Source organism: Drepanopeziza brunnea (genome assembly GCF_022702325.1).
Source record: "Drepanopeziza brunnea f. sp. 'multigermtubi' strain 214-2 chromosome Unknown ctg2, whole genome shotgun sequence".
NCBI lineage: Eukaryota > Fungi > Ascomycota > Leotiomycetes > Helotiales > Drepanopezizaceae > Drepanopeziza > Drepanopeziza brunnea.
Window position 1 is genome coordinate 2154758 of NW_027094065.1, and position 20794 is coordinate 2175551.

Here is a 20794-nt window from a genome sequence, read left to right on the forward strand (position 1 = left end):
TCCTCGCTCTTGTATACCTTACAAATACGTATGATTTGAGAAAATCCTCCGCTGCCTTTTTTTTTTCTTGGAGGTTGTAGCTGGTCCTGACTTTCTTACGAGCTCAGCAAACCATATCCAAAGGCAGCTGAACCTAGCATTGCCTATCTAATCATCTAATCATCTAATCACGGACGGAAGATGTACCACGAGGGAGACACCACCTTTCAAACAGTATCCTGTTGTTGATGGTGCTCTTGAAGCCACCAAAATTTATGCAGGGAATTAGATTCCGTACTGATATGTAGTCCTTTGATCCAGCAGTGATGCTCCATGGCGTTAGTGCTCCAGCGTGTCTGCCAATCCCCTCCAGAACTCACACCTCCTCACCTGATCCTCGGGTAGGTCCTCCATCCTTGTATTTTTAGTCTCCAACACGAGCCTCTGCCCGCTCCCATTTCCCCAACTACCCCACTCCGGCGCGCCTTCATAGCGAAACATGTTTGGATCTAGCGACCTCACGAAACTGATCCAGTAATGCATAACCACAGGCACGATGTCCTTGTTGTACGTCGTATAGCTGCTGAGTAGATCGTTAGAGCCGGTGCTGCCGACTCCCCATATAGCTGGAGATTCGAAGGTATGCGGTACGCCGAGGCCGACAGCGACATTGTCTTCCTGTAAAACATTGTACCGGTAGTTCCACACATTCGTGGGGGAGGTATACGCGCTGAAAGAGCCGGAGAGATGGTTTCCGGGGCAGGTGAATGCTGCTTCCCCGTAAGCAGCGGATAAGGAGGGGTAGTAGGCGGCGCGCCGGGGTAGCGGTGGCATCAGTGGGTATTGGGCATTAATGGCTGCGGTATCGGTATCATTGAGCTTGGGATAGTTGTCTTGAAAAAAGGCTGCCACGGCTCCTGGGCTTGTGGCATTAGTCGCGAAGCTAGAGCCTTCGTTGGTGTCGTCTAAAGCGTGTCAGCCATGAAGCGAGAGTGAACAAAGGCTATCATACCGCCAACCATGGCCGGAACTTTAGAGAACTTTCCCGACTCGATCATGTTAGATAGAAAATCCTGAATGAATTCTCCATCGATAGTTGGGGTCCAGTAGAATCGCGGCGCGGTTATCCGCCCGGGGTACGGGTACCCTCTATTCGCGGCCTGTAATGTCGCTGTACTTTTGGATCTCATGCATGCCATCTGGTCCGAGGCCTCAGCGCAGCCTGTCGCATTAACATAACGATCGAATTGCCATTCGAGTTCCAGAACTTTGGGGTTGGTTGGGACGAATGGGGATTCAAAGATTGCACCAACGAACAGATCGTCGTTTCGGCCGCCACTGTGACATGTCAGATATCGTCTTCACGTCTCATGGGTGTAGCTTTTACTAAGCCGTGAGATGAAATGCCAGTGACCCAGCCCCAGCAGATACTCCATGAGCCACAACATGTTTAGGGTCGCCACCAAACTGCTGTCGGTTAGCTATTGACTTGGATTATCGTGAAATATCTCACGTGATGAATATTCTCCTGGACCCATTCCAATGCTCTCCTCTGATCTAGGAGACCAACATTCAAGTCTCCATCAGCTCTTACTTTCTCACTCGCCAGGAATCCCCAAACGGAAGCTCGATAGTTGAAGTTGACGACGACTATGTTATGCCCTGAAGCAGCCACGACTGTGGACCCCTCATAGTTGGCATTAGACAGGCCAGCATAGCCTCCGCCTTGAATGTAGACCCAAACGGGCAACTTTGAATCCGATGTAGCAGATGCCGGCTTCCAGACATTGATGAAAAGGCAATCCTCGGACTCTATTGCCTCTCCCTTGTCAGAGAGCATTGGGTAATAGACGCCAGTGCTGAGGCACAGAGGCCCGAACTATTGACCAATCAGTCAATTATCCTGTGAGGCATCGGAAGACTTACCGCTGTTGCAGCCTGCATCCCGGTCGTATTCTGAGCTTTGACGGGCGCTCTGAATCTTAGATCCCCAACTGGCGAGGCAGCATATCGCATTCCCAGAAAGCGATCAACGCCCGAATCAAGTTTCACACCTTCGTAGATCGAATAGCCCAGGTCGACGATAGACCGGGTGTTGTGTTGACGCAGCAGTAACCATGATCCTAACCCAACGGCTACTGCGACAACGGCGGCTGAAGTCCCGGCCAAAACCCACCTACAAAGCTTGTCTCGATACAAGAATTGTATTGCTTGACGAAATCTTTCCCAGCTGCGAGTCAAATGAGAAGCCATAGGGAAGAAATGCGGTCTCTTGAATATTGGTGAATATTTGTATCCATGACCGCGCATGAATGGCTCTCCTGTATCTCGGGGCATGTAGGCATGAGTTGAGGGACTAGTGCCCATTCCTTTCCATTAAGCTTTTGCACCCCGGCCAAATTACCGCGAGACATCCATTTCCTTGAGGAATCCAGAATTGAAATAGCTATATAATCGTATCGCAACTCGAATTCGTATGAATAAGAAATAAAATCAGATAGTAGCTGATTCATCTGTAAAGATTTGCTTGTTTTTAAGCGCACAGATAAAGGTCGGTCGATCAGACGATTCAAATTCATGATTCGCTTTTTTATGAGCCGCCAAGCTTCTGAATGAGATACTGAATAGAAAGGAGAGGAATAATTAATAAAAGTCAAACCACCAATTAATTGAAAACCTTACAGATTTCGAAGATGCTGATAAATGATATTGCCCAGAAGGTTAGTCCGGATATCAGAATACAAGGTAGAGATGTGCAACTAGCTCGATGGAAAAGTCGCGATAATACGATAAAAGTTTGAATCATATACTTTTTAATTGCATATTTTGATTATCTCATGGCTGTAACGCAGAGATATCGACGCTCTTCGTATATCAATCAAGTAGGTTGCCTAAGAGAGAAAAAAATAAATAAATTCAAATAGCAAAACTCAGCTGGAAGCTCGTAACAACGGGATGTTACAAGGTTCCAGCTTACAAACTCAACTTAATGGGTTTTTTGGTGCTATAATGGGATATACACAACATTATATACATTTTGATTTCTGTCATTGCCGGAAGCCCATAACAACGGGATGTTATGAGGTTCCTGCTTACAAATCCAATTGAATGGATTCGTACCGTATTTGTCGTATTATAATAGGATATACACCATTATAATTATCGACCGGTGAATGGGACGGCCGCTCTTGCAAGCAAGCAAGCACGCCGCTGAGCCACCGCCCCCTTCGCCGGTTGATGTCAGCCTACGCGGAGTTAGATATTATTCAGTTGGCAGTTTTTTTTTCCTCGCTTCTCTTTTGAACGCTCAGCACCCAGTAATGGAGGAACAAAGTCGCTGAAAAGGTACGCAACATCTACTACTAGAATGATACTTTTCTAGCGTTTATTTTGATTCTTAACGAGCCTAGCGTCTACCGGATGCATCTCCGACGATCCTATCAACCCATCCTTCAACCCATCGACGTCCGTATTTATGCTTTCTGGTTTACAGTGCCAGTCGTTGATACCGATATGTCCATCTTTAACTATGCGCATTTCCCGGACCGGTGGCGTGCCGAGTCAGACCAGAATCGACAAAACCGGCTCTCGAGCTGTCCAGACCCTGGTGTCCCGACACCATGCCTCATGAATCCTGTGGATATATTATCGTACGAGCTGAGGCGATATAATGGTTTCCTCGATTCCGTGGCCACCTGCCATGTTGGAGTTTGGACGTAAGACCGGTTTGCCCGACAGCAAAGTGTTCCTACGCTGGCGGTTAACCGTCGGGGTACTGGCCAAACAGCCGCCAATTTAACTTACCAGAAACGAGTGTTCCTCGCAATATTGCAAGGTGTTACAAGCGCAGATGCTGAGATCGAAGAGCTATGGTTCGGCGCCATGCATAAAGCACCCACGACTCGACCTCCACAGCCAAGAAACTGCGGGCAGCTCTGATGCTGGAGGAATGTAATGGGCAGCGCTAAATGTGTTTCGAAGAAGCGATGATAGATTTTTTTTCTTTTTCTGATTGTCTGTTTAATTCTTCGGGTACCACTCTGCTCTTTTATTTTATGTGATTCCTCTCTGCTTCAAGAAATATGATCTTTTACCTAGTTGCTTTGGCCTTTTCTTCGCACCTACTTTGCATATGGGGTAGCACGATACTTATTTTGTGATAGCGAGACAACAATGCTGAAACATAGCCTGAGAAGTGAATGTGTTGGGTATATAGGGAGAAAGCCGGGAACCTGGACTTCACCCAGGGGTCGCAGTTCGCCAACAGGCTAACCTTGAACCCATTTGCCTCGTGGGGGTCGAAGAGACTCCAGTACCCGGCTCTCGTACGAATGCTACTACGATTGAGATAGGGCTGCAGGTATCCTGTGGGATAAACGTTCAGCCGATTTATTTTTATTTTATTTTTTTGGTTCGCCAGGAAGCGAGCACCGAGCCATGCTCAGCGTCGCCTTCCTTTCTTTTGAAGAAAGGCCAGGGCAATATTAAATAGTTGCTGCAAAAGCCACGACCAGAAGCCAAGCCAAACTCGAATCCAAAGCGGCTTTACTGTGACTGAATGCTGAATCGTCTTCCGGAATTCTGCATAAAGGAGCGACTGATGCTCAAATGGAACGAGCAATGGACTCGGATGAATTCTCGTTCAAGTGAACACGTATCTTGCGGTGAAAATGCAGCAAAGGGCAAGCGCTTGATATTTGCGGTGTGGAAGAAGATGCAGCGTCTGCTGTCATGTTGGCGCGGATACCTGCCTAAAGAACTTCTGATCGAATTGATGGTTCCAGAAGAAAAGTCACGGCAGCGGCAGATAATAAGGGAATCAACGAAAAGCCCCAAATTGGCTGTGAGTCGAATCGGGGACATTCGTCAGAGCTATTAGCTATTGGCTTTTTAATTCTTCTTCAGTGAGCAACGCTAGGTTGCACCATATTTACCCAGGAGGGCGAGATGTGCAGGACGTTGAAGAAAGGTACGATCTGGGACCGGAAGCTTCCACTGACATACAGTAGGTCCTAGCAGAACATTCAAGATGTGCTTTGAGTACTGTCATCGGGGTGCTGCCATTGGACTCTGATAATATTGACCGCCACGATATTATTTTATGGTCCTGTTGTGCTTTGAGACAGAACCTCTCGATCTCGCGTATCACCAACCGGGAAGTAAGACCAGCGTTGTCATTCTGGCTGTCAACTCTCGCTAACGCGGGATCGATGAACCAACTAATGAAAAGGAGATCTCCGGTATTGGGACTTCCTCCGAGGAAGGCAAGCTGCAGTTATGAAGAATTGGTGTTGCATTCATCTGCAGAGACGATCCAAGCACAAGAGGGCTAATGACTTCAAGATTCAACCGCCTGCTTGCTATAAACTGCTTGAAGGAAGGGAAATGGTTCGTCGGCTGCATGATTTTGACCTTCTGATGCGAGTGCGTTTTCTTGCTTTCAAGTCACCGCTCGTTGCTGCCAGTGGTATCGAGATGGCCGAGGAGCTAACTCGGCAAAAGCTTTGGCAAAATACATAAATAAAAGAGATTTGCCCTTCCAAAAAGCAACATGTTCATTAAAACTCCAGTTCTGGGCCCGTCATTCGCCGTCACATCATTTGCACTGCTCGCTCAGCACTGTCTCACTCTTGCCAACCCAGCTGCTATGGCACCGAACACTGACCAGAAGAAGTATACTGCCAACCTCAAGAAGTAGAAATGCATGACACCGGCTGCGGCCGATTCTGTGCAAATATTCGTTCTGATAATCCTCCTGTGTAGACTTGCGAAGCCTCCGGGCAACACCTTTCCCCCTTTTCCCGACGCCCCTGTTCCCGAGACACTGCTACCTACTGAACAAAATCCAGAAGTTCAGCAGCCGACTCCTGCGACTGGGTATTGTGAAGCGCCTGTTGGCGAGGGCGTGGGCGGAACTAGGCCCGAGGATCTTGATTCGTTGCTAGTGGGGGCTCCAGAGGACAACGTCACACTGAAGTCACGCCCGCAGGAGCACGCGGCCCTGGCCCCGCTGGAGGATGACTTTGCGAGCTCTAGTGAGCGGTATGAGGAGGCACCGCAGCTTCAAGTTTGGGCTTATGAGACTTCGAACAATTGCTTGACCCTGGGGGAGAGACTTGAGAAGTCGAAGTGGGAGTAGGAATTATGCTTTTTCTTCTTGTGTAAGTGCTGATCTTATCAGGGTAAGTGGTTTCGAGCTAACCGTGCCAGCTACGATGGAAGGAAGGAATGGGAGAGATGGGAGAGCTTGGAGGTTTTGACTTGCAGTTTTGAATAAACACTCGACGGCTTGAGAGTCAATCTTGTCTACTAGGATGACACACTTATCATATAATGAATCCATATGTTCAATGACTATTTAATAAATTTCATATCACGCAATCTTCGAAGAGAGAGGGAAGTGAGGTGAAGGGACGACACTTCTCATCCTTCTTAGAGTCAGGCTTGAATCATAAAATGGAAATTATTCGAAAAGAAGAGGTGATCAATAGCGTGCGAGCATCGACTGCCTCCGAGATTTTCAATCCCTGTTACCATACCCATAAATAATGACGCGATTTTGGTTGATCTGGACTTTATGATCAAGAACGAACCTTAAAAATTTCTCGCTTAGGCCCCTGGCGCGTAAACAATTTTCATTTCAGGGGCGAATTCAGAAGTGATGAATGCCGGCGATATTGATTGATGGCTGCTTAATCCGAAAATAAGCATATATAAAGCTACTAGATATAGTTTCCAGCCTAGCTGGCAGCTGCTGGAGGCTTTGCTTTAATGGGAACTGCTGCCAGCTGTTTATAGCACACAAAGCTGCATCGACTTTTGGTTGGTATGTAGATATCTCAAACCAAACAGAGCTGAGCGTAACAGACGTAGAGGATGCTCATAATGTAAATGAAAAAGCATAGCATGTTTTATAGACTATCGGAAGGCTAGATTCCCTTGGATGATGCATCATCCGGTCAAGAAAATTGAAAGCGAATATCAAAGAGCGCAACAAAACTATTCAGCCACGACATCAAACAGATAGATAGGAGTCTCTGACACAAGAAATTGGAATCTTCCTTCAACAGCAAATCCAGAAATAAAAGCCCTGAACGAACGTCTGCGATTTCTTTATATCAACACGTGATCAAATATCCACCATATGATGTCATGGCCTGATTTCCGATCCTTCCCCTGCGCTCACAACAAACATTTTCCATCTTCTCTCAAACCCTTCCATCTCTTCCAATCCACCCAATTCAAGCTCCTCTCAAAAGAAGAAAAGAAAAGGGAATTCTAATCCAAAATGTCTCTCGAGTCCCTCGCCATTTCCCGCAAGAACGCCAGCAAAGAGCTCGCTCAACTAGCCGAAGAACACATGAAGCATGACCTCCGGCAGTCAGACCGCGACGCCCTGCAAAGCGCCGCGCAGAAGTTCGGAACCTTCGCCACCGTCGGCTCGCTGCTGGGCCTGGGCCTGGGGGCCGTCCTGGCGTTCAGGGTTCGGCGAGCGAGGGGGGAGATGTTCAAGGCGTTTCGGGCGGTTGAGCGGCCTACACACGTGCAGTTTGCGAACGGTCGAACGGGTATGTGGGAATGCTGCTCTTTTTTTCCCCTTATTTTTTCCCATTGCTTCTCTTTTTCTTTTGGAGATTTGGGAACCATGGTGTTGATGACGCGAATAGAGCCGCTGCCGGATATCACCCCGATGTTAAAGCCAAGCACTCTCGGCGACATCGCGGCGTACACTTTCTTCTCGGCTGGGGGCCTGTTCTTGGGTGGTGAGTTGGGCTTGCTGACTGGATCGTTCTCGGCAAAAAGGACGATCGGCAGCGATCCGGAGAGCAAAGCGAGGATTGAGAAGGCCTTCAAGGCTTTCAAGGCGGATGTCTTGCGGAGGGAGATTGCGGCGCTTGAGGGTGGAGACGAGAAGTCGGGATTGGATGTACTGCTAGAATAGGATAGGTACGCGGCTTCGGTTTGTCGTCTGTAAATGTCTGCAAGTACTGATTTTCTTGGTTGCGCCCTTGGAGACTCTTGTTAGGATGCGATGCCAATGATGGCGAGGGGTGTAAATAGAGAGCAGAATCCTACAAGAAAAGGCGTGTTTTGTAGCGTGGCTAGGAATAATAAACCACTATGCGATAACAGGAGGTTTCTCAGACGATTGGTAAACACGGGTCTTTGAGCATAGTTTTAAAAGTGGAAGATCTAGATAATAGTCAGCGGTGGTCGTAAGCGAAAATACCAAACCTCACTGGATAAATATGAAGCAGCTGGGACTTGCAAAGGAAGAGAATCGACCATTGATTGACCGGGTGAGAGCTCTGCGTGGCAGTTGTTCATGAGATCTTGCAAAGGCCTGGGAAGTTGGAATTCGTTTCAGCGCAGATTTGTATTCTCCACTGCTGTATCCGATAATAGTTGAGAAGTGACTCGAGCAAACCCAAACACATAGGTATCCATCCACCCATCCATCCATATCCTAGCCCTTCCAATCACCCAATATCAGATTCCCATGATATAAATAAACTCCGGATATCTTTTCCAACCCCTCAGAATCACCGTCATATTTCATCATAAATCATCAAGGCCTCGCTCGCTCCCCCTCACGTAAAATAGCACTCCATCTCCCTCAAACAAACAGCGGCAGCAAGATACCCAAAGCTAACCAGCACCTCACTGTCTCGCCCAGCACGTACAAACGCGCTCCCCTGACCCAAACATACCGACAGACACGCCATGCTCTTCTCCAGTGCATTCTCAGCATACTCCCCTTCCTCGTCGTAGATGATGCAGTCCACGACGAACCCAGCGTCGCGATCGAACGCCTCTTTCATGGTAACGGACAGGTCGCGCTGTTTCTTGGACTGGGTGCCAGTGACGCTCAGGATGTTGCCGATGAAGGCCTCGAGTTCCGAGATGGGCCGGGACGGGTGCTCGCTGTAGCTTGACATTATGTTGCGGAGGTTGTCTTCGTACCTGCGGGTCGGCCTTTCTTAGCCTGGCGTCCAGCGCAGAAACAGAGAGAGGATGGGGGATTCGATCGATGTGAATGTCAGTGGTGATACTTACATCTCGCGGATCTCCTGCGCCCAGAGTACGTGCTGCGCCCATTGCAGATTCCAGCACTTCTTGTGGACGTGGACCCATACCCTGTCGAGCACGGAGGGCGTCTTTCTTGATAGCATGCGGTATTTCTTGATCTCGCTAAAGACCTCGTGCTCGTCGATTGCGCGGTAGAGCTTTCCGAGAATCCTGTCGCTTTCGTAGTATCGGTAGGCAGGGAAGTCGTCGTCGTCGTTGTTGTCATCTTGGGTTGAGAGAGTAGTGGCCTCGAGTAGCAGCCCTTCTTTCTTCTCCATCCGGACGTGGTTTCCCATCGACATGAAGTCCGGTCGGATAGGTGTAAACTTAGGCATCTTCTTCATATCGACCTGGATTGCATATATCAGCAGTGGCAACGAGATCTGATCTAGAAGATTTGGCTTACCGGAACCCCAGTCTTGGAAAAGTCGACAGCAGTAGAATGCATCTCCGCAAGTATCCTGCAGTCCTCATCAAACGTGCCCATATCTTTTTGATCCGCCAGAATCTGGTGACTCATCGCGATCCTTCCCAACTGATCCGTCTCCATAAACTGTACAAAGAATTTAGTCATGTCTTCTCTCGAAACCTGTCTCCCAATGTCAATGGGATCCTGCCTGGGATAATCAGCCGGAAAGCTCTTGAAACGAATCTGGCATCCAGGATCCCAAATGATGTTGTACAGATCGCCATCCAAGTCTCCACCACTTAGCATGCTGGGGAGATCACGGTCGCCTTTCTGGCTGAAGCAGATGCAGTTACGGAGTTTCGAGAGGGGAGAATCGCGCGGAACGTTGACGGCTTTTACAGGCTGCACGTCCCCGGGATGAAGAGCAGGAGAGCGAGTGACCAGGACTCTGTCCTGGATGACTACCATTCTTTTCCCTTTCTGGCTCTGGTAGGTACAGTAGATTTCACCTTCCTCCAGGATCCCGGTCTCGTCCATGATGCCGTATAGCGTCAGTCCCTCCGGCACGGGGTATCGTGCGCGATGCTTCAAGGTTTTGACTTCTAGCATGACGGATAACTCGAGGACATCGCACAGGAATCGATCAGTGCGGAACTCGATGCTCATCTGAGCTAGCTTGCGAATCAGCCATGATAGATGGACTCGGTCTCCGATGGAGTGCGAGCTCAAGAATTTCGCGGCATTTGACGCGCTGGTGGTTGCCTTTCGGAGACGCTCGATTTCCTGTGATTGGAGATCTAGGAACCATTGGTCGGGAACGCCTATGTCCTCCATGATCTTGATAAGTTGGCGATTCAGGTACATGGGCAAAGACTTATATGATGCATTGCAGAGTTCTAGGTCAAAGGAGGGGGACCCGTCGAACTTGATCATTGATGGACGCATGAGAACCTGATCTCCTTCGAGCGTGTCATCTAGCGATAGCATACCCTTAGCACCTAAATCGTGTTAGCAGGAACTTCGAATTCAAAACTCGGGCAATCAGCATTCATCGAAATTGATGCGCCTTTCAACGGCAGCAAGCCTTACCTTGGTATCGAATTTGAAAGCATGTTGGCTGGTGTTTTCTCATGTCCGGAAGTACGGCCCAGATCCTGTGCATGATCGATCGCGAGATTTTACCACATCCATCGCTAAAGACTCTGGATCCGCGCTCGACGTCCGGCAGTAGCTGAACCAGACCAGGCTCTAAGGGGACGGCGATTGGGGTTTCGGAAAAGGCCTGGCCGATTCGCGCGGCGCACTTTGCCGGGCATCGAATCTTCGTAAAGTCGCCGAGCTGTTGAATAAGTACGCGATCGTACATGAGACTGCCGTTGTGAGCAAATGGCGACATAAACCAGCAAGACTGCGCTCTCAAAGAGGAGTGAGAGAATCCAAGGAAATCGAATTTGCGACCTGCAACGTGGAACCCGGTTGACAGGAACGTTCCAAACCTGTCTTGGAAAATTTTCTCGTTGGAGACTTTTGGATTGAACCTGATAGGCTCGCCATCCTCATCCGCGAAGCTTACTCGGATGAAAGAATCGTGATGCTTTGGGTACTGTCTTAGCACTCGATTCATGGGTTCGTATTCCGGGCCTCCGAGATAGAAACCCGATGGAGTTATCGTCACGCGGTGGATCATGGCATGGTTTTCCGATTTCGAGATACTTCCATCGACGAGAGCCTTCAGCTCTTCCTTCTTCGCCCGATCTGCGTTGAACTGCAATTGCATCTGGAATCTTGCAGTGTCGAATTGATAAGCCTGCGTCTCCAAACCGGGAAACGGGATTTGGGTGCCGAGTTTTCGAACAGCTGCGACTGCAATGGTGACACCGTTTCGCCTCATTATCGCCAGTACTTCAGGTATAAGCTGTCTTGTTTGTTCTGGGGTCAAGACTCCGTTCATGACGAGCCCTCGAAGTTGAAAAGCCAGGATCCACGGGATATTTCGAGTGTCGCTAAGAATTTCATCTAGCCTCTTCAGCTGAACAGAGAAAGACGTTTCGGGAGGATGGACTTCCACTTGCTGGTGGATGATAGGAGGTATGCCAGGCGCTCTCTGTAAATTCAGGAGAGGCTTCCGGAGTTCTTCGGGCTCTGCAGTAAGTGCAATTCGGTATACGAAACAGCTGATCACAGTCTGAACGTGCGCCTTTCCAAGAGCCGAGACTCTGGATCTTTGGTTACTCTTCGGTGCACCGAAGCTCATTTGCCCCATTTTTGCGACAAGTTGTGGTATGGGGTCATTTGAAGTTGACTGATAAATCCTCGGTGCCTCCCAGAGAGTAAAGGTGATTGAAGGCTTGGGCACATTCTCCGTCGTAATGCTCTTTGTGCTTGCGTACAAGAAGTCGAGCCGCTCACCAGATTCAAGGGTGAGGACAACACTTCGGGTCCCAAATTTTGCGACCCCCTCGCCATGGTGGTTGTGACTGAAATATGGAATGAAGCAAAGCTTCGATCCTTCGTAGCCCCAGACACCGCACTGTTTGCTTGTCAGCAAGTTCTACGTGATAGAAGGGTAAAAAATTATTATATTTCGGAGACAGGGGCGTGCTTGTTAGAAATTAGGCTTACCGATACGGACGAGAAAGAGAACGATCTTGTCGTCCCCGAGATAGTCCTCGCTTTCGTAGCTGGCTTCTCATCTAGGGTCAACCGATCTTTCTCTTCCTTAGCCAAGCTTTTCAACAACAGCTGATTAACTTTTTTCGCGCTGATAGTGCAATAGACTGGAGTACCGAGTATCCTGAGTTGTTGCTGCTCGCCCGAGAAGTTTGGCGCCTTGAACTGGCCGCCGTATGCCTTAAGAAAGCTTTGTCCCTCCTGCACATGCAAGAAAGTCACTGTAGCAAATCTTTTTTGAATCTGCTTTCGACAATGGTAGGTCTTGATCGAGAGCTTGTCAATGTAAGGCTGGAGCTGCCTCCTCATCCCATTCTCGGTAACTTGCCCAGGGACGTCTCGGATGAATATCTCCATTTTGGCAGATTCTTGAAGCAGTTGCCTGTCGTTAATTTCTGGGGGGGGGGAAAGGCTCCAGAGCAGGCGATTTGCTGAGAACGCTGTTTCCTGCTCCACGGTGGGTACGACGGGGTTGAGGTTGAGGTTGAGGTAGCTGGTTTATTCTGTTTGCAAGAGGTTCAACCGCGAATCTATCGAGAATAAATCATCCGCTGACAGTGATAGAGGCGCCCCGCTGTGAATTCTGGCGGACCTATCGTATGGCTGCGGATCGCTATTGCTTCTGCCAATCTCACTCCGTATACGAAGTTGTGCGGAGTTATCAGGGTTCCCGGCTACCAGCACGTTCCCGGTGGGTGGGCCGGTAAACAACCAACCAAACATCCTCACTTTTTTCTTGTCCTTTCTTATGTCAAATATGTATGCGCAAGCCCACTGCAGCTTTCGATAGAATTTAAAGATTAAGACAGATGTAAGAGAAAATGAGGCCAGAACCGCGGACAGGTGCGTGTTAGGATGTCCCTTGCATGGTCCTGGCTGGTAGGTATATACATCTAAATTTCGATTGAAGTGCTAATAGTGGAAGTTGACCTCACATCTTTAGGGGCCCGCTAAACTCTTTCATAGAAATGTAAGTCTGGAAGCCGACTGAGAGAATATATATTATATGGTAAGAATTACCGAAACCTTACTTATCTGGTCCGATGTCGGTAAAATCAGCGATATGATTGCGTGCAAAGGCTTACCTCGACAACCGGATCGTTCAGCTTTCTTATAGCCACATCATGAATGTACCCTTTGTACTTTCCAAGCCCAGAGTGTCGGATTTTAGCTCTCTAGGCTAGGAGAAACTCTTACTACGTCTTCCTCCTCATTTGCGATTTTTCTTTGTTGGACTTAAGACCTTTCACCGTGGCAGCTAGTCCGATCCCTGGGACTGGAAAAATGGAGAGTCGGCAATGCTAGCTCAAAACACTATGTACTACTTACAGATACTTAGTCCTTCTATCATGAAGCCATATGGCTTATAGATGAGGAAGGATCGTTGCTTCTGCGGCCTCAATCTGTTACAGGAGAGGCGGTCGTTGTATGGCTAATTAGCCATAATTGCGATTTCCTAGCTACAAGCTTGCGCCAGTACTAACTGTTCCAGACCAGATTCCACCACAGTCAAAGCCCAAAGAGCATTTCTAGCAGGATACAGTTTGCCAAATTCCAGAACATATCCTCATAGAGACCCAGTTCCAGCCAGCTAGACTGCGCTCACTACAGCTCTTTGGATTTCAGGGGCTCGCTTAACATTTCAGCTCGATCTGTCATCACTCCAATTCACTTGAGAACAACTACAAATATCCAAATAATATTCCTTTAACATAAATAACTGGACTTAACCAAATAGTCTTCGGTTTTTGGCTTTAGTATGTATCTCAAACATGACCTGTTCTTGCTTCAATTAACTTAAGTAAAGGCGACCCCTTTCCCGGAAGCACTTCTCTGAGAACAAGCCTCTCCTCCCGGCTGCCCCAAAGATTGCAGCAAATCGCAAGCCGCCACACGCTTTCTCCACGGGATGGATTCTACAATTCCAAGATTCGTTTGTTGGAGGCTTGATGCATTAACGCTGTCAGAATATGACATGAAGACGACAGGTCTGTTACGTATGGCCTATAATATTTAACCAGCTTCACGCTACTTTGTACCAATAAGCCTACGTCTTCCTTGCGAAAAGATACATCTTCTTTACACACTTGATCTTGCACCCTCTGGAGAATCCCATATTTATCCCCACGTGACCGTCAACTTCAGGGCCGACGATCCAAACCCCACTCTTCAAATTCTTACCGATAACAAAGCAGCCCTCGCGCGAAAATGTTAAATTCTCTGACTTCCTCCCGTCAACCAACATGGCATTGCAGGATCCCAATTCCGTGAAGGCTAATGAGAACACGCCTCTTATACAATGCCATTCATCGAAGGCAGTCAAATATGGAAAATCTGTATTGTACAGAGCCTTGCTTTGCGGATTCGTTGTTTCTTTGTCTTTTGGCGTCACGCAAGTTCCGTAGGTCAACCTGGACCCCCATCTTAAGAGAAAACTTTTCAAAATGCTCATTTTTAGTTAAAGGCTGCTATATGTCTTCCGTCTCATGACATGTGACGCTTACTATACAACCCATCCGGAGCCAGCTCACGGAGACCGCTGCGAGAACCGAATGATTGAAGCTGGTACAGCTCGCGCCTACAGTATCCTCGGTGCGTCAACAACATTCTTCGGCATGGCGAATTTATTCATCACGGGATGGGCTATCAAGAAACTAGGCGCCAAGTCCGCTTTGTTGAACTCCGTTTTCTGGCCTGCAGTGCGCCTGCTCATCCAGAATATCGGGGTTATGCATGGGGGAGCAACTGGAATGTTGATCATACAATGTTCTCAAATTATCTGTATCGTCGGCGGTCCAGCCGGATACCTCTTGGCTCTTAATTCATATGTGGCCGAGATCCTCGAGCCGAGCGAACGGACGGGAGCTTTGGGAAAACTTCAAGGATGCGCATTTTTAGGTATGTCGCTTGCTTACTTTCTAGGTGGATTGATTACCGATGTGTTCGGCTTGATCGCTCCATTCCGGGTCACCCTCGCTCTATTTACCAGCTCCTCAATCTACGTGGCCCTGTTCCTCCCCTGGATCGCACCAGACAAGACTGCTTTGAAAGTCCAGAAAACCAAGCTCTCCCGGTTCTTTGGCCCCCTCAAGATCTTTACTCCGAGGAAATGGATGATGCAGAATGGTCAAGTGAGAATGGAATACGGCACAATTCTCCTCGGCTTTGGAGTATTCCTGGGTGTCTTGGCGACAGGATTCATCCCAGTGTTACTCCAGATGTATGCTACTGATGTATACGCATTTGGCGCGACTGAGAACGGATATCTCATTTCGCTCAACTCATTTATTCGTGGCATCTTTCTCACCTTCGTGTTTCCGGTCATCATCTCATACGGCAGAGCCAGATACTCCAACCCCAAGCACGTGAAAGACTGCGAGCCCTCTCCGGAATCAGATACAAATTTACCGACTGAGCCAAGCGACTTCGCCGCTACAGCTGAAGTAGGAGAACGGGATGAAGAGCCTATGCCGATGCCGCATTTGGAGAATGGAGGCGAGACGTTTGACTTTGATTTGCAGTACAGCCGATGGAGCATACTCGCTGATTCTTTACTTACGGGATGCGCGACGTTCGTGACTGAAGGGTGGCAGTTGTACGTCGTGGCCGTCTTGCTACCATTGGCGTCTGGGACGGGATCTAGTGCGAAAGGAGTGATCATCCAAATGTGCTCCCCATCAGAACGGACCGACGCACTGAGTGCTATCACCCTAGTGGAAATGGTTGCAAGACTAACAACGAGTAAGTATCGCGATGACATGAGCGGAGAGAATTTCCGCTAACCAGGGCTCTCTCTCTCTCTCCAAGCGACCATCTTTGGATTCATCTTTGCCGCTTTCGCGGAGGCTGGAAAGATCAACCTTGTGTTTACGTGTAATGCTGTAAGTTAAATGGGGGCTTGACCACGAAAAACTTCTGATTGCCGGTAGGCCGTTGCGTCAGTCGCGTTCATCGTGCTTCTCTTCGCCGCGTTCCCACCCGACGGAAGCAAACGAGTAGAGGAAGCGGTACCCGAAGAAACGAGCAGCCTATTGGAATAAAGGAGCTCAATTCTGGCAACCTAAAACCGAGCATTCATAAGTGCCGAAGATCTATCAGGGAGGTACGTCTGCTGCTCCGACGCAACGAGTTGCAGCAATGAAGTGACGGAAGTTGTCATAGGACATGCCCACCAGCATCTGGAACGTCTTCTATACACTCAAAAATTCTATCGTGTTATTTTGGGTTTAGGGTTTTGGATAAGATGTTGGACGGGATAGATAAAAATAGGCGTTGTCTCTGGGACATTGTGTCTCGCTCCTATTCCTTCAGGCCCTGAGCTCGCATAACACCTGCAGCTTATGACCTTCGAATAATCCAGCTCTGCTAATAATTTGTCTTGTGGACTTTGTATATCGATTTGGATTGGCGATTATCTAGACACCATGTTCCAATACTTCTCTGGAAAAATCCTCGCTTAGCCTGATATGTTTTGCCATACTAGCAGCAACACCTGACGACGACCGATAGCGTACGAGCATGAACAACGGGAGGGTTACCAATTAACCCATGAGTAAATTTCAAAGCTAGCGCCCAAAAGCCGCTGCGGCGATAAAGATACGATGAAAATATTACTTTTTACGGATTCGCTAGATACCCAGAAATAGATACAAGCGCTCACGAGAGTTGACGCATAAAAATAAGCAGCCAGCAGAGTTAATTCTTAATTCTTTAAGCAAATAAAGCGCAGCAGACTCGGTACTACTATCAGAGGCACGACCGAAAGTGCCGATGAGCTAGATTGGTGCGGTGGTAGAAAGTGAGAGGGTCGTGATAAAGAATCAACCCCGAAGAAGAAGAAGAGATCGAGGAGTACGACGTCTTTGATTTTTCGAAGTGGGAAATTTTTTGGCGGATTTAAATATTAGCGCCTTCACACAACAGATGTATGTATATATATATATATGTATAATTGTATAGATCAGACATACCGCGTTCCAGAGCTTTAAAGGCTAGGAGCGAAGAGAAAAGGGATTGGATTGTAATAGGGTAGATAGATCACTGACGTCGCTTAGCTTAATTGGCAATTGAGTATATGACCTGTGACAACCCCATTTCACTATTTCATTAGCAATCTGAATTCTCAATATAAAAGAAGATATAAATCAGGAGTATCAAGGGGACGATATGTATACGATACGAAAGGTCACATGCAGAGGGGCTCCCTATCTTTTATCTCGGATGTATATATATACACTTATATATACGTATGTGTGTGTTTCCAAAGGAGTTCGCAGATGAATATTAGAGCCTCGAGATCTGTTCTGTAGTCCATAGGACAGGTGGTGTGAGATAGCTATGCTGGTAATTGTAATCTAGAGTGAGTACTGTAGGAGATCATAAATGACAATAGAAGTACAGTCGACAGCGATAATCCGGATGCATCTACTATTACTTCAGAATTGAAATACGTGTCAGAAGATCCTCACGAGCCTTGAGATAAACGTGCACTAATGCACCCCGACGCTAAGTGCCGTCGTATAAAGAAGCCTGATGACAACCTCCAAGCCAATCGATACTTAAGCTTTTAGCGACCAACAATGGGCATCTTCACCTTTTCTTCATGTTTTATAAGGTCGCTAGGTGACAGCAGCAGGCGTTAGATAAATAACAAGAGCGTGGTTGACAGCAGGGCTAATATCAACCTGGAATGCGTGCTTGGTAAGGAAAAATCCAGATCTTGGTGTGAGAAGTTAAAGTGTGATTGAAGCTCGTCAAATGGTATACCTTCTTTCTACCCATACGCCCCTCCCAAACGCCAAAGACCTTCCTTCGTATCGCCCATACATACACATCATCATCGTGACACCCGCCCTAGTCTACTCATTCAAACCCCATATCCTCATCCTCACTCCCCTCCCCGTCCCTCCGTTGCTCATCATCCCTCTCCCTTCTCGAAACCTCCCTGCTGGCCCCCAGCTTCCTCAGCCCATCCATAACGCCCACAATGAAGGCCCTCCCCTCCGCAACCTCCATGGCGCCCACGCCCCGCAGACTGTTCACGCCGCCACCCTCCAGCACCTTCACGCTGTCCCTCATCTTCGCCATCCTCACCTCCCTCAAGTCCCTCAGCAGCGTCCGAACCCGATCCGGGTCAGAGATGTCGTCCGAACACGCCTCGAGCAGAATCTCGCCTAGCTCCAGCCAGTGGTAGGGTAGGTAGTCGGGCGGCGATTCTGCTGTCGAGGAAGGTAGGAAGGGCGGCGATATGCTGTCTGTAGGCGCGGGGCGGGAGGATACGGGGTATGGGTGCGGAGGGGGTGGTGAGAAAGCCTTGATCGAGGTCTCGGTCTCGTATTTTAGGATGCGATCGAGGGAGGAGGGGAGCAGCCAGGGAGGCGGGAGGATGTTGGCGCGGCGTTGGCGTTTGAGGAGGAGGGCGAGCCAGAGGGGAATGGAAGCGCGGTGCGGTGGGCGAAGGGCTGGTGTTAGGCCCTGGGGGGGTTGTGAGTATATTATAATTGTTCTTTACATGACATGAGAAAAGGAGATAATAGGATGGAATAGAATTGGATGGAGGGGTCGGCGGGGTAGAAACTCACACCGAGAAGACTCAGGCTTTCGAGGCGTTGACGCGGAACGACGGTGATCATTTCCATTTCGCAGAGAAATGCCACTTCTGTCGGCGTCAGGCCTGGCTGCAGTGGTAATGCCATGGTGGGAGGTTGATTGTTGTGTTTCCTTCTGTTGATAAAGAGACGCGGTCGGGATGAGTAGACGCGCCGGGTTTTGGATGCCTGGATTTTAAGGTGTCAGCTTTGATACAATAGACGTGGACGTGATGGGAAGACAGAAGCTACGGAGTACAAAGTACAAAATACAAACATATAGAATAGACCTGAACGTGATACAGAGATACAGAGGTATGTCGAGTGATCTATCAACTCTGCCCTCCGCCACTTGGGCGAAGTAAAGTCGAGGTATATGTCCGGTACCAAAGCAGAAGAGTACGATAGCTGGTTTTCGGAACCCGTTTTCTTTTTCTTTCGAATGATTTGATTTATGTTTTGTTTTGTTACTTTCCTGTGGACTGTAATCGTCGGTTACCTTGAATTGAAGTCGGATCAATTTTATAAGAATTACTTAAGGTAACCGACGATCGTTTACGCAATACTAAGTCACGGCAGCAACGTGTTTATCCGTACCTGCATATGCTGCATCTTGACACTTCGTACTATTTGTATCAAATTGCGAGATTCTGTACAAGTAATCACGTTAATCCTTTTAAGATTGCAATACTATGAATATAATTCATATTGAGAACATCTTCGATATAAAATAAAAAGACGAATATAATAGTCAGTGCGCTGACCATAACTAGCTGCACGATTATTTACAACCGACGTAGAAATTTCGAATTCAACTCAAAAAAGATATATGTGTTTCTTCTTGCATCTGCTTTAGACTAAATTTATCATCCTCTTCCTTTGCAAGCTTATTCCCTTTCGTCAGCTCGCAGTATTAAAAGACCTCCGTATACCAATACGATGCTACGATCGAAGTCTGTCTTGGCAGTCTTGCTAGCCTTAAGCTTGCTCTTTAGTAGAGCTCATATGGATAAAGTCCGAGATAAGATGGACTCACTCCATAGAGAAAAGTCATCGGCTATGCAGCACTTGACGAAGTAAGTTTCACTTGATTTTCGTATATGAGCTTATATTAATTACTCGAATTATAGGTCTTCTCTTGGCGAATTATTCAAGATAACGGGTTAGAGGTAGTAGAATCCGTACACAATCCATTAGGACCTGGCTTTAATATGGGTGAGTTGATCTATATGAATCGTTACTTATTACGCGGAGCTAACAATTTAAATAGTAAGCGATCCTAATAATTTAAAGATTATAGCAGAATGTCCGTATTGTGTTATTAGAGCGAGAGATAGAAGGTTTGGATAGAGTATACATTCCGAAATCTTATAAAAAGATGACTGCAACTGGTAGTGAGAGGCAACAAAACTTACGGTCCGGAGAAGAAAAAGCCATCGTGGAGTATATCAAGTCATCAGAGGAATAGATATCAGAGCCCGAGAAAGCGTTGCGCTTCTCATGGGTTCAAAACCCTCAATGGCACTTGCAGATGGTTATTCCAGCGAAAGCGGTAAATGAGGGTGATTTGAAAATGGAGGGCAAATGCTTTCAGTCGAAAGATCAGCTGAAGCAATTTTCGAACGTTGCTGTTCATTGGCACGCTTGAGGGATTAGCGGATATCGTGAACTCCCGGGCTTTAATCCTTTGTAAGGGGGGAGAGGTTGGAGATGGAGATAGAAATTATAGGGTTTTTCCTTTTTGTTTTTTTGGGAGGGGAGGGGACATAGAGATCTTCGGCGGTGGTCGAATCCGCTGATCTTGAGATGGAATTAAGGGATTGAGGAGATTGAGGAGATTGAGGAGATTGAGGAGATTGAGGAGATTGAGGAGATTGAGGAGATTGAGGAGATTGAGGAGATTGAGGAGATTGAGGAGATTGAGGAGATTGAGGAGATTGAGGAGATTGAGGAGATTGAGGAGATTGAGGAGATTGAGGAGATTGAGGAGATTAGACTGAGCAAGTGAAAATAGAACGATAGAACGATACGAGAGTGGCTCGTCAATTTTATATTACAACTCATGAACTACTATCTTCTG

General features: G+C 47.8%; 7 protein-coding genes across 7 annotated transcripts; 3 read left to right on the forward strand and 4 right to left on the reverse strand.

Moving 5' to 3' along the window:
* Positions 1 to 318: 318 nt before the first annotated feature.
* On the reverse strand, positions 319 to 2232 carry L3040_001772 (uncharacterized protein; the record flags this gene model as incomplete). Its single annotated transcript, XM_007294448.2, has 5 exons — positions 319 to 944; positions 992 to 1317; positions 1367 to 1446; positions 1493 to 1858; positions 1906 to 2232. The coding sequence occupies 5 exons, from the start codon at positions 2230 to 2232 to the stop codon at positions 319 to 321; spliced, it is 1725 nt and encodes a 574-aa protein (XP_007294510.2).
* A 1270-nt stretch (positions 2233 to 3502) lies between these two features.
* On the reverse strand, positions 3503 to 3863 carry L3040_001773 (uncharacterized protein; the record flags this gene model as incomplete). The annotated part of the gene is made up of 3 exons (XM_066156889.1): positions 3503 to 3583; positions 3634 to 3727; positions 3784 to 3863. 3 exons carry the CDS (start codon positions 3861 to 3863, stop codon positions 3503 to 3505), a joined length of 255 nt encoding a protein of 84 aa, XP_066012895.1.
* Positions 3864 to 5530: 1667 nt separating this feature from the next.
* L3040_001774 (uncharacterized protein) lies at positions 5531 to 6118 on the forward strand (the record flags this gene model as incomplete). The annotated part of the gene is made up of 2 exons (XM_007294449.1): positions 5531 to 5673; positions 5743 to 6118. 2 exons carry the CDS (start codon positions 5531 to 5533, stop codon positions 6116 to 6118), a joined length of 519 nt encoding a protein of 172 aa, XP_007294511.1.
* A 1149-nt stretch (positions 6119 to 7267) lies between these two features.
* L3040_001775 (uncharacterized protein) lies at positions 7268 to 7921 on the forward strand (the record flags this gene model as incomplete). The annotated part of the gene is made up of 2 exons (XM_007294450.1): positions 7268 to 7547; positions 7647 to 7921. 2 exons carry the CDS (start codon positions 7268 to 7270, stop codon positions 7919 to 7921), a joined length of 555 nt encoding a protein of 184 aa, XP_007294512.1.
* Positions 7922 to 8570: 649 nt separating this feature from the next.
* On the reverse strand, positions 8571 to 12484 carry L3040_001776 (uncharacterized protein; the record flags this gene model as incomplete). Its single annotated transcript, XM_007294451.1, has 5 exons — positions 8571 to 8943; positions 9037 to 9398; positions 9455 to 10455; positions 10547 to 11987; positions 12080 to 12484. The coding sequence occupies 5 exons, from the start codon at positions 12482 to 12484 to the stop codon at positions 8571 to 8573; spliced, it is 3582 nt and encodes a 1193-aa protein (XP_007294513.1).
* Positions 12485 to 14370: 1886 nt separating this feature from the next.
* Positions 14371 to 16357, forward strand: L3040_001777 (uncharacterized protein; the record flags this gene model as incomplete). Its single annotated transcript, XM_066156890.1, has 6 exons — positions 14371 to 14528; positions 14592 to 15868; positions 15935 to 16008; positions 16057 to 16134; positions 16209 to 16229; positions 16289 to 16357. 6 exons carry the CDS (start codon positions 14371 to 14373, stop codon positions 16355 to 16357), a joined length of 1677 nt encoding a protein of 558 aa, XP_066012896.1.
* Positions 16358 to 17989: 1632 nt separating this feature from the next.
* L3040_001778 (uncharacterized protein) lies at positions 17990 to 18822 on the reverse strand (the record flags this gene model as incomplete). Its single annotated transcript, XM_007294453.1, has 2 exons — positions 17990 to 18601; positions 18709 to 18822. 2 exons carry the CDS (start codon positions 18820 to 18822, stop codon positions 17990 to 17992), a joined length of 726 nt encoding a protein of 241 aa, XP_007294515.1.
* Positions 18823 to 20794: the final 1972 nt, after the last annotated feature.